Source organism: Melampsora larici-populina, assembly GCF_000204055.1.
Source record: "Melampsora larici-populina 98AG31 unplaced genomic scaffold MELLAscaffold_106, whole genome shotgun sequence".
NCBI lineage: Eukaryota > Fungi > Basidiomycota > Pucciniomycetes > Pucciniales > Melampsoraceae > Melampsora > Melampsora laricis-populina.
This window is the reverse complement of record NW_006768870.1, coordinates 30881-45709: the sequence shown is the minus strand read 5'-3', so window position 1 is coordinate 45709 and position 14829 is coordinate 30881. Positions and strand designations below refer to the sequence as shown.

The 14829-nt window shown below is 45.2% G+C and overlaps 2 protein-coding genes across 2 annotated transcripts; both read right to left on the bottom strand.

The window, feature by feature from the left end:
- Positions 1–11017: 11017 nt before the first annotated feature.
- On the bottom strand, positions 11018–11656 carry MELLADRAFT_69708 (uncharacterized protein; the record flags this gene model as incomplete). The annotated part of the gene is made up of 2 exons (XM_007418791.1): positions 11018–11370; positions 11446–11656. 2 exons carry the CDS (start codon positions 11654–11656, stop codon positions 11018–11020), a joined length of 564 nt encoding a protein of 187 aa, XP_007418853.1.
- A 776-nt stretch (positions 11657–12432) lies between these two features.
- Positions 12433–13457, bottom strand: MELLADRAFT_114015 (uncharacterized protein; the record flags this gene model as incomplete). Its single annotated transcript, XM_007418800.1, has 2 exons — positions 12433–12642; positions 13359–13457. 2 exons carry the CDS (start codon positions 13455–13457, stop codon positions 12433–12435), a joined length of 309 nt encoding a protein of 102 aa, XP_007418862.1.
- Between the last annotated feature and the right edge of the window lie 1372 nt (positions 13458–14829).

Here is a 14829-nt window from a genome sequence, read left to right as displayed (position 1 = left end):
CTTGATCCACGGTTTTTGCCATGTAAGTATAGCATCGCCACCAGCGACCCTGGACTGTCAATGCACGTAACGTGTATTTGACATGTCCAGGTCAGAATTCAGATTTCACGATCCACCAGTGAAATAAACTCCCACTGTAGGGCAGCTGTCCGAATGTTTTAGACATGAGCACCAGGTCTCTCGGTCTTGACCCTCAGGTTCTTCGGGGGCGTCTCAAAAGCTTGTGTTACACGGTTCGAGCAACCGTGTAACTAATTTTGCCCCAATCGATCCAATGTTTTCCATTAGATAACTTTATCATCGTTGTAGCAGTGGTGATACAATCAATACCATCCATAATGATAAGTCGATTATTCAACTTGAGCCAAATGTGAGCAATGACTGGGAAGAAGCACACTATGTAGAGGTGTTGAGGGCAAGTTTGAGTTTGTTGTCCAAAGGTTATAAAGCCACACAAACATTATCTGTTCACCGCATCCGCTTGCTCGCATCTTATTTCCTCCTCTCTCCTAGAAATCGTCAAGAAGGTCATTAAGTTTGCACGCATCTATTCCCTTGCTCCAGCCCCTTCGGAATGAATCATATGTATAATGATGAGAGGCCACCATCAGGTCAACGTCCACCATCAGGTCAACGTACGTGCTATGTTTATCTAATGTCATTCATGCCGATGGGGCCCAATTCTCATGTAGTCAATTCTTGATTTCAGGTCAAACTAATGGCTTCAACCGTGATGGCTCTTATGGAGGCTACTCCGAAGACACCGATGTCAACAACTTCAACACTCAAGGTTTTCTTCAGAGTTATCGCAATAGACGCGAGGACTTGCTGGATGCTCATTCTCAGTTCAGCAACAGCCAACATGTCGACTTCCCTGGATCATCTTTTTATGAAGCCTTCACTCCCACTCCCTCCTCCACCTCCACCTCCTTATCTCGTTCATCAACTCGCAAACCTCCGACTCGGCGTACCTCCGTCTCCACGTCACTCTCTGGTGCTTCAACATCAAACCGGGATCCTCCTACTTGCCAGTTGACCATCGAACCTGAAGAAGGCTCCAAACGATCGAACTACACTGACGACGCCCTTGCCCAGCTGTGCACGTCATGGCTTCACGTTTCTCAAAACCCCATTATTGGTAGTGATCAACGTCGCACTAAGTTTTGGGAGAAGATCACCACCCATTTCAATCAGCATATGGATAAAGCAAACCAACGCACGTTGAAATCCCTCGAGTCACGCTGGTCCACTCTCAATCGCAATATGTCTAAGTTTGCCAGCTGTGTCCAACAAATCAAGAGCCTCAAGGAGTCTGGAAAATCGACTGAAGACCAGATCACCGATGCTCTCGCCCTCTACAAGCAGGATGTCAAAACTTCTTTCAAAGACATGAGTAGCTACAACATGGTCAAGCACGCTCCGAAATGGCAAGAAAATCCAGCTTACCTAGAACATTGTGGTAACGGAAATTCAGTCGGGTCTGATCTTGACGGTTTGGATCTTGCGAGTGACATAGATGCCTTACCTCATATTGATCGTCCAACGGGAACCAAGAAGGCAAAGCAAGGAGCTGGTAAATCTTCACTCTCCGAAGAATTAGCGCCAAAGATGCTAGAGAATGCGAGTGAGGTTGCAATATCTAGCCGAGAGTTAGCCAATCAAGGGAAAGAGGCTCAAGCCACTCTGTCCAAGATGCTTGACTACAGCCTTCTCTCGACTAATCTCTCCTCAATCGATGAGTGTGTACGCGCTGAGTTTGAAGCCGAGAGGGCCGATATCATTCGCAAGCAACGTGCCCGCAGAGCAGCAGAACGAGCTCTTGAATAGTTCAAAGTTTTTCACTTTATGTTTCCTTTTCATTCAACTCGCTTGATTTGTTTCATTTCATGTCTTTTATTCTTCAAATCTTTTTTGTTACTTTTGTTACATTGATATTAAGTCATTTCAAGTCTTTTGTTCATCTCTTTTTTTGGTTACTTTTGATAGGCTAGTTTTAATTCTTTTCATGTCATTCTTTTGGTCAGTTTTCTTTGCTCGGCTTGTGATCATGTCTATAGTTTCTCCTCTTTTTGTCTATAGTGTGAATAGTCATTATAACGCATTTCATGTTAGACATCACAACGTGATTGATCCATATTGAGCCACCTTTTCTCTTCATATCTTTACCTCCAGTCTCGTATGATCACCAATTCTCAAATTTTTTGGTTTTGCTCTGACTGCGAAGCTCAGAAGAAACAAATGATGGCAGGTCATCGCGCTCAAGTCGGATATTCAATTTCATAGAGCTTGGCAACGCGATTGACGACTGCGCTTCATTGGATGACCACCAGAATCATACGTATAAAGAGAGGCCTCCCTCCACGCTGCCTCCATCCACACTCCACACTTCACCTTCCCTCTCACACTCGATTCATTGCACATCTTTCCTCCTTTTCTGTTGCATATAGTTTAGCCAGCAATTTCTTTCTTATTTTCATTGCACATATTCCCTCCGAGTTAGTAGTTATTGCACAAACTACCTCGACTTTAAATCATGTCAATGTCTAACCGTGTATGTGGTGAAGTTATGCCCTGGTGTGTTCCCGTTGCAGGAGAAGTAGGTTAGTCAAAATTCCAGCATCAGCACTCCAATCTGAAAATGTAATCAAAGCTAATGTAGACGTACTAGCCTGTTGGATTTGCACCGACTATGGGTACCAGGCTTCTCTGAGTCCTCGCGCTTTGCGATATCTCCGTCGTCAAACGGGTTCCGAGGTGTTTGTAAACACCTCAAGTGTTGGATTTCGACGTAAGTTTCTTGTTTGTCTTGAGTGGTATGCAAAATTTAATATAGGTTTTGCTTTTGCTCTCATACATTGCAGGCAATCGTCGTCGTGCTCAAGTCCAACGTTATGTTAACTCAAAACGGCGGTCCATACGACCGCGCCGAAGTTACCAACAGCGCTTGTCCTACTGCGATGACCAAGCCAATGGAGAAATCAAGAAAATTACTCAGAAGAAGTGCAGAGATGACTTTCGAAATCTACGTGAGGCGCTGATTTTGGTGTCCAGCTACACCGGCCCTCACTTGCAACAAGCTGGTGATAAGAAGAAGGCCGGACTCTTTTTAAGAAGGGTAGGACTCGGTGAACACTTTGTCAAACTATCTGAGGATATCAAATGGGAATGGCTTGAAGGTCGCATTTGATGTAGACAGATCATGAAAACATCTCCTAGGTATTCACCGATGTTATGTTGTTGTTCCATGTGCCGATCATCTATTCTTCCGTACTTTTTGTCTTGCTATTTCGCTTATGCCTCAGTATATCATGAAGTTGTTCCTGCGTTTATCAATCATGATTTTCTCTCGTCTCTCATTGTATCATGAAATCAATACAAGCTTGTACATAGAATGGCCATTGCTATATAGCTTTATATTACATGAGTAAAAGAAAGTGGGCATGTATATATCACAAACTCAGAGAAAAACAAACCGATACAGACTAAACCAAAGCAATTCTTGTAGACACCAAGTATAGACACAAAGAAAGAAAGAGTAGAGAAAAATAAGAGCCGGAACTACATAACCATCAAGAAAGAAATAAAAATCGCACAGACTAAATAAAAGATGAGTCAAACTAAAGCTAGATGTCATCTTCACTGCTCAAATCGCTGTAATCTTCATCATGATTACCAGAGTTCATCTTCCACAGGTGCTCGATCAAGTTGTTGCGTAAAGAATAGTGAGCATCCGAATTGCGATAAGCTTCGCGGCCTCTCAAGAATTGAGCAGCAAAACCGGGAGGGCGACGTAGAGGGGCAGGAGGAATCAAATCTTCTTCTTCCAAAAACTCGTAGCCCGGATTACCTTGGTCTTCAATGATCATGTTATGAAGTATGATACAAGCATTCATAATCAAACATAGCGAGCAAGGTTGCCACATCCGGGCTGCACCTCTGATTATGTGGAAACGAGCTTGCAGTACGCCAAAGCCTCGTTCCACGTCCTTGCGAGTCGCCTCCTGAGCTTGGGCGAAATTCTAACAGTAGAGAAGCCAAAGGGAACAATCACACATCAGTATAGTGAAAGAAATCGTCAAAATCGAAATAGGATAAATGAAAACAGACTGACCGTCAATTTAGGAGTGTCAGGAGCGCTGTAAGATTGGATCAAGGTTGCCCACTTGGGATAAATCCCATCAGCGAGGTAATAACCGGTGTCATAATCCTTTCCATTCACTTTGAAATTACAAGGGGGAGAGAGGCCTTGAGAGAGGTCGCGGAAAATATTGGATCGCTCAAGTACGTTAATGTCGTTATTAGCACCGGGTAAACCGAAAAAAGAATGCCAGATCCATAAATCGCGGGTTGCAACAACTTCGAGAATCAGAGTGGGCTTGCCCAAACGTCCAGCAAAAGCTCCAGTGAGCGCTTTAGGGCAGTTTTTCCATTGCCAGTGCATACAGTCTAAAGATCCGAGCATCCCGGGAAATCCTCGTTCGGCGTTCTCAGTGAGTATTCGCTGGACATCTTTGGCGTTGGGCTTGCGTTGGTAATGCGGACCAAACAATCGAATGATACCGCTACAAAATTTGAGGAGACACTGGATGGCGGTAGATTCGGCGAGACGCAAGTATTCATCCATTTGGGCAGCAGTGGTTCCGTAAGCAAGCTGACGCAGTGCCGCTGTAACCTTCTGGTGAGGCGAGTTTCCAGCTTGACCTTGATAATCAAACCGAGAAAGAGGTTGATCAGATTAAAATACAATCGGCTAAATCAGGGAGTGGATGCTGACCTGTACAGTTATAACGTTGTGTAAAATACACGTCATCGTTTCCGAGGGAGTTCATGATGCGCAAAAACAAACGACAACTCATCCGGAATCGGCGACGAAAAAGACCCTCGCCATAGACAGGATTTGCCGCAAAGTAGTCTTTCATCAGTTGAGCATGACCGGCTTCTGGATCACGAGGGAGGTTAGGCGCTTTGCCGGGTAGAGATCCACCTGGGTTTGACCGAGTTTCTTCTTCCTCTAACAACAGGAGAGTTTTCAACATGTCTTGAGTGAAGTTCGAAAGATTGGACAAATGCTGGGAACGAATAGATGAACCAACTGAGTACTGGGCCATGAATTTGAGAAAATCCTCTCTCATAGTACTCATCATAGCGCTGAGGATGATGATAAGTTTAAGCAACCAAAAGGTATAAAGTGCAAAATTGGAGTTTAAGATGTATACAAGGCAGAGGGAAACGGACAACAAGGGATGGGGAACAAGGAAAGAGGGGTTGAAGACATCTATTAATAGGGGGAGTCGGCCGGTCGTGGGCTTTATTTTAAAGGCCGATATAGTGTAATTACGGCGTACACAGACACCTATCTCCCTGTGCGCTATGGATTTTCATAGCTCCTTTGGAGCCATCTTCAAAGTATTTTGCTCGATCGTTCGATATATATGAGGCTTATCGTATGTATCACACAATATGACTATTAGAGAAGCAAATGGTGTGCGTAAGAACGCGGAGGAAGGGTTACGGTCTGGTCCAGGGTGTCCGGTGGCCGTTGCCCTTCCTGAAGGGAAAATACAACGTGTCACATGTCGGAAATACTGCCCTGTAAGACTGGTTGCGGTTCAGGACTGGTGGGGATGCTCTAAGTATAGCATCGTCACCAATCATCCAATGGAAGGTGCTTGTGGAAAACAACATTAATTTGAAGTCTTACCTTACGGACACCAGGCGCTCGGCTATGTAGTTTGTAAAGTTCTGCCATAAAGCTGTGCCTAATTCACGGTTTTCGCAGTGTAAGAGCATTGCCACCTGGCGTAGTTGTGGGAAAACTCCATTAATTTGATCGTGGTTGACGTTCGATTAACCTAGTGGGATAGGTCGGCGACGGCAGAGACGACGGTTAACAGGCCGCGAGTCTGATTATGCGGTGTATGAGAGACACAGCCATTCCGATATTTCTTGTCGCTCCGTTTTGAAAAAGAAAAAGTGAAACTTGGTGATGACAACCCTACACCAAAGGCATGACTAAGGCCTGGACCCGGCACCGGGACCAGCGGGCCAGCCCGAGCTGGGCTCGGGCTTGGGCTTTTTCGGCCGCAGAAATTTTCCCTTGGGCCCGACGGAGATCCCGTCCCTTGGGAGGTCCCTGACTGTCAGCCCGTGGCAGTACAAACTGACTGCCATTTGCCTGCTAAACCCATAACCCCATGGGGTAAGACAAACTTGCACTCACCTGTCCCAAACATTGCCATCTACCCAACAGCACAGTGAAATAACCTGAACAATTTCACCAACTCCCCCATTACCCCTCAACCCAAAACCCCCCGGCACACTGACTTTGTAAAAAATTTGCCCGTCTTCCACCTTCACCGTCACACCCAACATTTCACCACCCACTGCGCTGCTCAGCATGCTTCTACAAACCCTTGTCAACACCCTCTCATCGGACGCGCCGGACTTATATGCCAAGCTGAATCTATCTGTCCTTACACGATTTGTCAGCTTGGCCTTGGAAATCTTTACTCTCACCGACGGAGCCTGGAACCTAACACCAACGCAGCATCAGGTACTGTACCAGTACAGTATTGAGGATACTAGTACAGTACCTTATTTTAAAATACTCAAAAATGAGGTTCTCAGTACAGTACCCGCGGGAAGGTACTGTACTGAGTACAGTACCTAGGCTCTAGGTACTGTGAAAATCAAGCTGCAGTACAGTACTTTTCCCCATGCCATGATACTGTACTGTACTGGTATCCTGGCAAAAAATTTAGGTACTGTACTATACCGTACCTAGCTTAGGTACTGTACTGTATTGTACAGTACCTGGCACAATAGGAGATGTTCATGTTTTGCAAGGAAATAAAATGAAAAAAACAAACAAGTAAAAAGATTGATATTAAAAAGCAATAGTATTAACAAGAAATAAGAAATAAAATAGGGAAATAAAAAGGCTGAAAAGTAGAAGAAAAAAATCCCTCAAGACTTCCTTGCACGACAAGCTGCATCATTAGCAATGCACTGATTCATGATCTCGCCCGCCTTGACAAATTTCCCTTTCATTTGAACCCCTTCCAGCAACCACATACACAAACAGTGAAAATAGCTGTCATCATTGAATGATAACGGTTAAAGTGATGGAGGTAATTGACAAAGGGAATAGTATAGATAAGAAAATGGAGATCGTAAAAATGGAAATGTAACTTATAAGTATGGAATGTAAAGTAGGTGAAAGAGAGTAAAAGGGTCATACCTTTTGAAAAAACAAGAAGCTCTGCTCAAGTACCCTGATGGGAAGGGTACTGGTTTCCATTGCTGCATGTCTAGATCAATCCTAAAATTTGATTAAGCAAAAAAGAGTCAGTATCTAGATAGAAAGAGGTGGAATGCAGACCAAAATGGTCAATACTTACCAAAGGGGCGATGTCGTGACATCTCTTTGGTGACCTTTGGCGTTTGCGGGTGGTGTAGTACTCAGGATGGATTTGACGGGCGAAGTACAGCTGAAAACTAGGTACTTTACCACAAAAGTACCTAGTATTGGGATACTGACAGGACCCATACTAGTACAGTACCTCGGGGTGCGGTACTGCACTGAGTACAGTACCTACACCAAAAAAAAAGTTTCCGGGGCCCGTAGTAAAGTATTGGTCACCAAGGTACTTTACTCCTAGGTACTGTACTGCTAACATTAGGTACTTTACTGTACGATACCGGTACTGGTACAGTACCTGCTGCTGCGTTGCTAACACCCCACCCCAAGGAAGTTGTACCCTTCCTCTGCAAGGCTTTGAACTTATCACTTTCATCCAACGAATGCTATCGGCTGTGGAATACACTATTTCCAATCTTTGTTCAAAGTTGTGTGCAGCCCACACTCCTGATTCAAGAGCATGGATATTCACCCAAACTCACAGTTAAAATACCTGAAGTCTTTCTTACTCCACCTGTGAAGAAGTGTTTAGTCTGCCCAACGTCAAACAATTTACAGCATCGGTCTCACATTGATGGTTACTTGTATGATGTTGATGGGGTCGACACCGCAAGGATATTCACCATGAAATGCCCAAGTGAGTGGATGCTCTGTTATGGCTTCCTTTTCTTTGTCCTCCCCTGTCACCGAGTTAGAATTTCTAACCAGGTTTTGCAACCTGCCTCAATCAATAGATTGTACTAGACACTACAGACCAAGCTACTATTTGTGCAACAGCTTACAAACGTACTACTCCGCTCTTGATGGTCGCAATGACAAGAACTATCAGATAAGAAGTCACTTTTTCATGACACACAGACTGGCCAAGATGTTTCGTAACGGCCAAATGCTAGCTCAGTAATTCAACTTCTCTTTCACTGTCTTAATTTGGTTTCTGCTTTCTCATTCTTCATCATCAGCATATCCTACTTCAACCTTGCCAACTTGTTCAACCTCACCTATGTCAACGACGTCTCCATCCCAACACTACACGGCGCTCCAAAGGTCCAGCCGTTTCTATCTGTGGTTACTTGTGGAGACGGACTTGACATTCATAGCCTCCTCCAGCAAGCCGACTCTTCTCAAAGAAATGTAATAGTAGATGCCAAGATAGAGAGCGACCACCGCTACAACAATCCAATGGAGCACGTTCTGGAAAGGATCGCGCTTGAAGGGTCCAAGCATCGCGACCACGTGTGCTCGGGTTGTGTGCGTGTGGTTCCACTCCCAGGTGATGATGGCAAAAAACCAAAATTGGGCTGTATGTCCCTTTGCTTGATTATTTCTTCCCAGCTGTAACTCACATCTATCCTTTTCCTCCGCAAATCCGTGCCATAGTGACCGACGGAATAACTATAGGACACTGGAGATGCTCAGCAACCTCCAAACAGCTACGCGAATTAGCCGAAACTGACGGCCTGCCACCTCCAGATGGACCTTGCACCAACCGCCTGGCCAGGGTAAATGATCAATTTTGTCCTGACCACCATAAACGACTTGGCCTACGGTGTCTTTCCCAACCTTGCGCCAATACTGCGATGGACGGGAAACCCACATGTCATCTTGCAGAACATGTCGAAGCCTACAGCAAATTCAAGGCTCGAGTGACCTCAAACTTTGCGCTAACCTCCATGCTCAACCGTCCTGCTTCAAACCGCCCGGCTGACCCCAAGGTCCATCAAGATTGGAACACCGCTGAGCTAACTGGACTGGAGGACGTGCAACAGGTAGACGAAGATGATAGGGCGCACGAGCAGGCTCGCAAAGGAGGTGATCTCCCCAAAACAAAGGGGAGTCGAGTCTGCCTTTCTCGCAAGCAAACCCACAACGACCAACTCGCCGTGGCCTGTTGTGGGGTTGTACTTGGGTGAGAAACCTTTTACAACACTGAAAGTGTCAGCGCGGTTTGTGTATGTGTTTCATCCTCTTCCCATCATATCATATTGCTTATATTGGCTTGGCTTATATTGAAGCCTTTGGTATGTTCAGGAATTTATCTCACGCAGCTTTCCCTGTAGAATCCCTCAGGTGTGCTTCTACGACAACGCCTGCAGGCTGGTCAAACACATCTACACCAGCGGCAAACACCAGCCGTTTGTGGAGACGGTTATCCCCGTTGATCCATTTCATTTTCGTAGCCACAAGGACAGCGACAAATTCTGTCAGCATTACACTGATCCAAAGCTCTTTCCAGAGCTTTGAGATGAAGGGGGATGGTTCTTTAACTCCTCAGCAGCGGAGATGACTGATGTGTGGTATGAAGGATTTGCTTCTATTGCAAGAAACATGTCTGCTGTGCGATTCAATTTTTTCATGGAGGAAATGGTTACTCGGAGGAACAATTGGCTCATTCGCAGGCTGCAGAAAAGGGAAAATATCACTTTCATAGGCAACCTGGCTTTGTAAACATTGTATATGTAATCAATGATCCAATTTTGTGTATCTTTCTTATCTTATTAAAATCAATACCTACTCAAAAACCAATCATCCAAGAAGCATAGCAAAGCTTCTTTCTGCTCCTGAAGTGTTATATCAACACTTTTTCGCCAGAAATCAAGAAAGAGTTGCAAAATTTGACTTGGAAATGGCACAAAACGATTATTGATGGTAGGATTCAAACGGGATGGGAAAAGAGCTTGATTAAGTTTTAGTCCAATGTAATTGATTCACACAAGATGTTCATCATAGCGATAGGTGATGAAAGATGATATAAATAAGTATATTGATTCAGTAGTACAAATAGCCTCACTGGCAACAGTCCATATGGATCAAAGACAACTTGTGGTTATGAAGCAAATATCAACTTTGGAGAAGTATTATGATCCTAGTTCAGTAATTCATCCACCGTAGCTTTGGGGTTGGCATCTGACGGGCCATCAGCTGAATTGACATCTTTTGAAGGGCCATAGCGGGGCAACCCTTGCAACCAACAGAACTTCCTGCAAACATGCTCTCTTGCGAAGTGTGGAATTACCGCGCGTCCAAAGTTACCAATGGTCCAATTGCGCCTGGAAAGAAAATATCAACAAGAGTCCCAGTAAGGTAAGTCCATCAAAGATCAATGATTCGGCTGTGATTCACCCAGGGTGACTCACTCGGTATCATGGATGACTGCTTCGGTGATGATGGGGCCAACACCCTGGAATCCACCTATTGCGCTGGTCCTACCGCTGCCTTTGTATGAGCAATGCGAGAAAGCATCAAGTAAAAGGTGCATGGGAGTTTCAAGAGGCACATTCGGGGTTTCGCACCGCGCCATAGGTTTGAAAGACGTGTCAAAACTGTACTTCTCGCGTGCTCCCGGGACTATCTCTTCAGCGGTGAACCCTTTCTCAAAACCTGTACCTTCAGCCGTGTTTTCACTCATCAGTCCGACTAAGTTTTCTTGGAACTGTAGAGCGTGTTGTGACGTTAGATCAAACCCCTTACTACGGTGTAAGAAAAGGCAATGCTTAATAGAACACTTACTTGCAAGGCTCGGAGAACCACCCAGTCTTCATGGCTGAATTCGTTGGATTCAAGTAAGTCTGTGGTCTCTAAAAGGTCCATGATTTGGTATCAAAACCGATTCAAATTGGTAGCCACATGAAGGTAGCTCTTGGCGACCCCTAAGTAAGTGCCAAAGTTAACCTCATGGGTATTGAATCTGCGCACTCCAATTGACACCTGACGGCCACTGTCTGAGAGAGTCGCTTTCACTGTCACACGGAAGTCTGATGAATGTACAACTTCATTGGTCATCTGAATGTGGGCCGGTCTGCTGGTAAAGACCAAAGATGACCCATCGCCTCTTATTACAGCAAGCATGATGGCGTTACAATCTTTGGGTAGGAGTTCCGGCCAGTTGACGAGCGGCAAGGACAAGTTCCAGAGTTGGCGGGTGTCAAAGACGTGGTCGCTCAAAAAAACCTCTACATTTACATCAAAGCAACACACTTAGGTTTGCTGGAACTATCAAGATTCAAGTTAATGACCAGTGATCTTACCAAAACCACAGACTGAGTGCAATGTCACTCTGTCTGTTCCACTGTTGATGATGTCTGCTTTTCCCGCGACACCATCAGTGTCGCCCGTGTTCTTGGTCTGATCGGTTGTTCCGGTGAGTGGGAAGGTTGAAAGGGCCTGTGCCGCGTTGAGGGGATCAGAGGAGGTGGCGGGGTCACCGTGGGTGTCATGGTCAACATGTGTGTCTGACATCGGGCTATCTGAAACGGAAGTGAAGAACTTGTCAACCAATGAATAAATGCAATGTATGAAGAATCTTCAAGTGAAGTTGAAGAAGAACCTACTATATATATGGGGAAGTGGTTTGAAGGAGTGAATTGAAGAGGTGTTGATCTTTCTAGGAAGAAAGAAATGATATGAGGGAAAGTGTTCTCTTTCTAGAACAGAGAAAACATCAAACATGTTAACCTCATGAATCATGATTGTCCCCTTGCTTTCAACTAGGGGGAAACAAGCGTGCAGACATTTTAACTCCTCTCATTAATCCCTTAATAGCGCGTGAATCACTGGTCTACCTTTGGTACACCCCAAAAAAAAGGTAATTCGGATATAATTGGCCCAAACCATTGTGTACCATCGCTCATCAAAATCACTTGTTACAAATACACTTTGCATTGTGTGTTGAGTTGATCATACACATTTTGTATGATCACAAAGGATCATTGAGACAGCTCACCACAAACAGGGAAGTAAAAGAAAGCACACGTGTAAATCCAAACACATAACTTTTCCACCTAAAGCGCTCTTTTGTAGATGCACTATCCATGATTTCACCAAGCACAAAATTCACAAAGCAAATTGTACCCACCCAATTTTTTGAATGCACTGACGTGAAAGGGAGAGAAATTTTAGAGGCAGAACAGCACAGAATAAGGTACAGAGGGCACAGAAAAGATTAGTTCCAAAACTGATAGGAAGACATAAATAAAGGGGGGTTTATTCACCAAACATCCGCTTGCATCGCGATTTCACAAGGAGCAAGAGCCTGAAGCTACCTTTGCATCTGCGACAGATGGAGAAGCTGACTTTGCAACATTCGCGTTGTCGGGTGCTGAACCCGCACTCGACGCAAGGCAATACTCCACCTTAAACCGTTTGCGCGCCGCTCCAATCGTTGAAGAGCGGCCTGCGCTGCTCTCCTGCTCCTCCCATGCTTCCAAAGTGATTAATTTGCAATTCTCAATCCATCAACCATGTCGATGGATTGTGGTGTCACTAGGTTGGGTAAAATTTGGTGTGAAACAGATTTTCCAGGCTTTGACACGGTGCAAGGTGGCTGTTAGGTTGAACCATTCAAACAGATCCCGAATGGGCGCGTCTACGTTGGGCCATGCGGGCTTCTTTTCGGTCAGGTCAGGCTTATTGACAAAAAAAGGAAAAAAGAGGTTAGGGATGTCGGCCTCCTGGAAAAAAGTGATAGATAGCCCACTGGAGTTGAAAGACTAAGAGATGTCTTGAGGGATGGTGCCTTGTGCTCGGATACAAATATCACATCATCGCCGTGTGCTGGCTGTCAAGGCAGTTCTTCTTGCTGTCGAGGCAAATCTTCGGGCTGTCAAGGCAGATCTTCTGGCTGTCGAGGCAGTTCTTCTGGCTGTTGCGGGTGTTGAGCAGCACATGGAAGCTGTTGCAAGGGGTTGCTGGGTTGAGAACACCCCTGATAGATTATGTCTGAGTTTGATCCGCTGGTTGCTCCTGTGATCTGGGACCCGCTCCCATTGGATTTGTAGCGATCAAGCCGCGGGCAAGCTTCTGGTGGGATTGATTTAAATCAAACCAAGATTTGACGAGGATTGTTAGGGAAACGGTGAGGGGTATCAATGGCGGTATTAGACTAGGAAGTGAAACTCATCAGTTACTGTGAAGACATCACTGTATTTGAGAAAGAACTCACCCAAAGATCTATGTTTGGATCCCATAGCAAGAGTTCACGCGACCACAGCATTCCACCATCCGAGAGACCTGCCTCAAGTGATGCCTCCTCAACAAGCATTGTGCACTGCTTGAGGTGGAACAGCGGCCACTTGGGGCATTTGAACGTGAAGGACAATGGGTCTTTGTCTGGCTGTGAGCGACCGAGTGAAACGGTTAGCTCCAGGGGGTAGGATCAGTTGGCACATCTGGTCCAATACCGGAACCGCTCCGCATGAAAAATTGGTTGCGTAGCGATAGCGGAGCGGTCCCGGCGGTGCGCTATTTTCCCGCGATAAAGAGCGGGGCTTGCGCTCCGCTCATGGGCAGGTTGAAATTTTATAGCGCAGCATCCGCTCCGCATTTTGACGGCCGGGGCCGAGTTTCCTGCGCTATAGAGCGCAGGAAACCCAGTAACCCTCTACCCACACCGCCACTCAATACCACCTTCCCATTTCGGCAATACAACCGTGACCGCCAGTTTGACAACGCCACCCATACTCCTTGACACAATGGAACAAGACCCCTGGCCACATTTTTCCATCTGGCTGGCTTGTGGTTCACATTTTTGACTGGCTTTATTCGTGATATTAAGGTGAGTGTATCAATCACCCTAACATCTTCATCACTCCACATGGTCTCCTATCTTATAAAAGACCTTTCTTAATATTTCCTTTTCCCCTTTTCGCTACCTTTTCAGAATGGGTCTCACTAAAAAATTATCGCAAAGCTCATCACAAAGCCTTATTGTTCCGGGTAGTTCATCAACTCGACAACTCCGGCCACCAAGTCCTTCTCGCAAACAAAAAGGATTCATTGTTCCACCTCGAGATTCCCGAGCAGCTGTCACTCTGTCGTTGCCAGACGAAGATGATCCTGATGCTGGACCACTTTCTCGTCGGTCCGCATCGCCTCGACCACCAAATCCTATTGCAAAAAAACACAAAGCAGCACCTAAAGCAAAGCCGACTGCAAAGGGAAAGGTCAGTTGTTTTCTTATTGTTTCTCTCCTTTTCTGATATCTGCCGACATAGCTGACTGTGACTTGATTTTTGATTTCTTACCCTCCTTAGACGCTTTCTTCGAGTAGCAAACGTGTTCAATCTTGATCACCTGCAGGAAGCCAAAGTAGTGCTGGTACATCTACCAAGAGATCTAAAGAAAAAAAATGTGCATGTTATCATATACATAGTCAAACTACAAAGTTTATTTATTCTTGCCTTATCTGATGTAGGATTATGAAGTACCTACGGGTATGGATATGGACCAGGACTCTGAAGTTAAGTTTGTTGAGATCAAAGAAAGGGAACTGGGGTACAATGAAAAACGATCTGCTGATGTGGAGTATCTTTGCGAGTACTATGAACCACCTAAGCCAACTCCAAAAGTAAGTGATTGACTTTTGTAGTGTTCTTTTTCATTTTCTTTTCCATTATTGTTCTTTTCTATTGTCA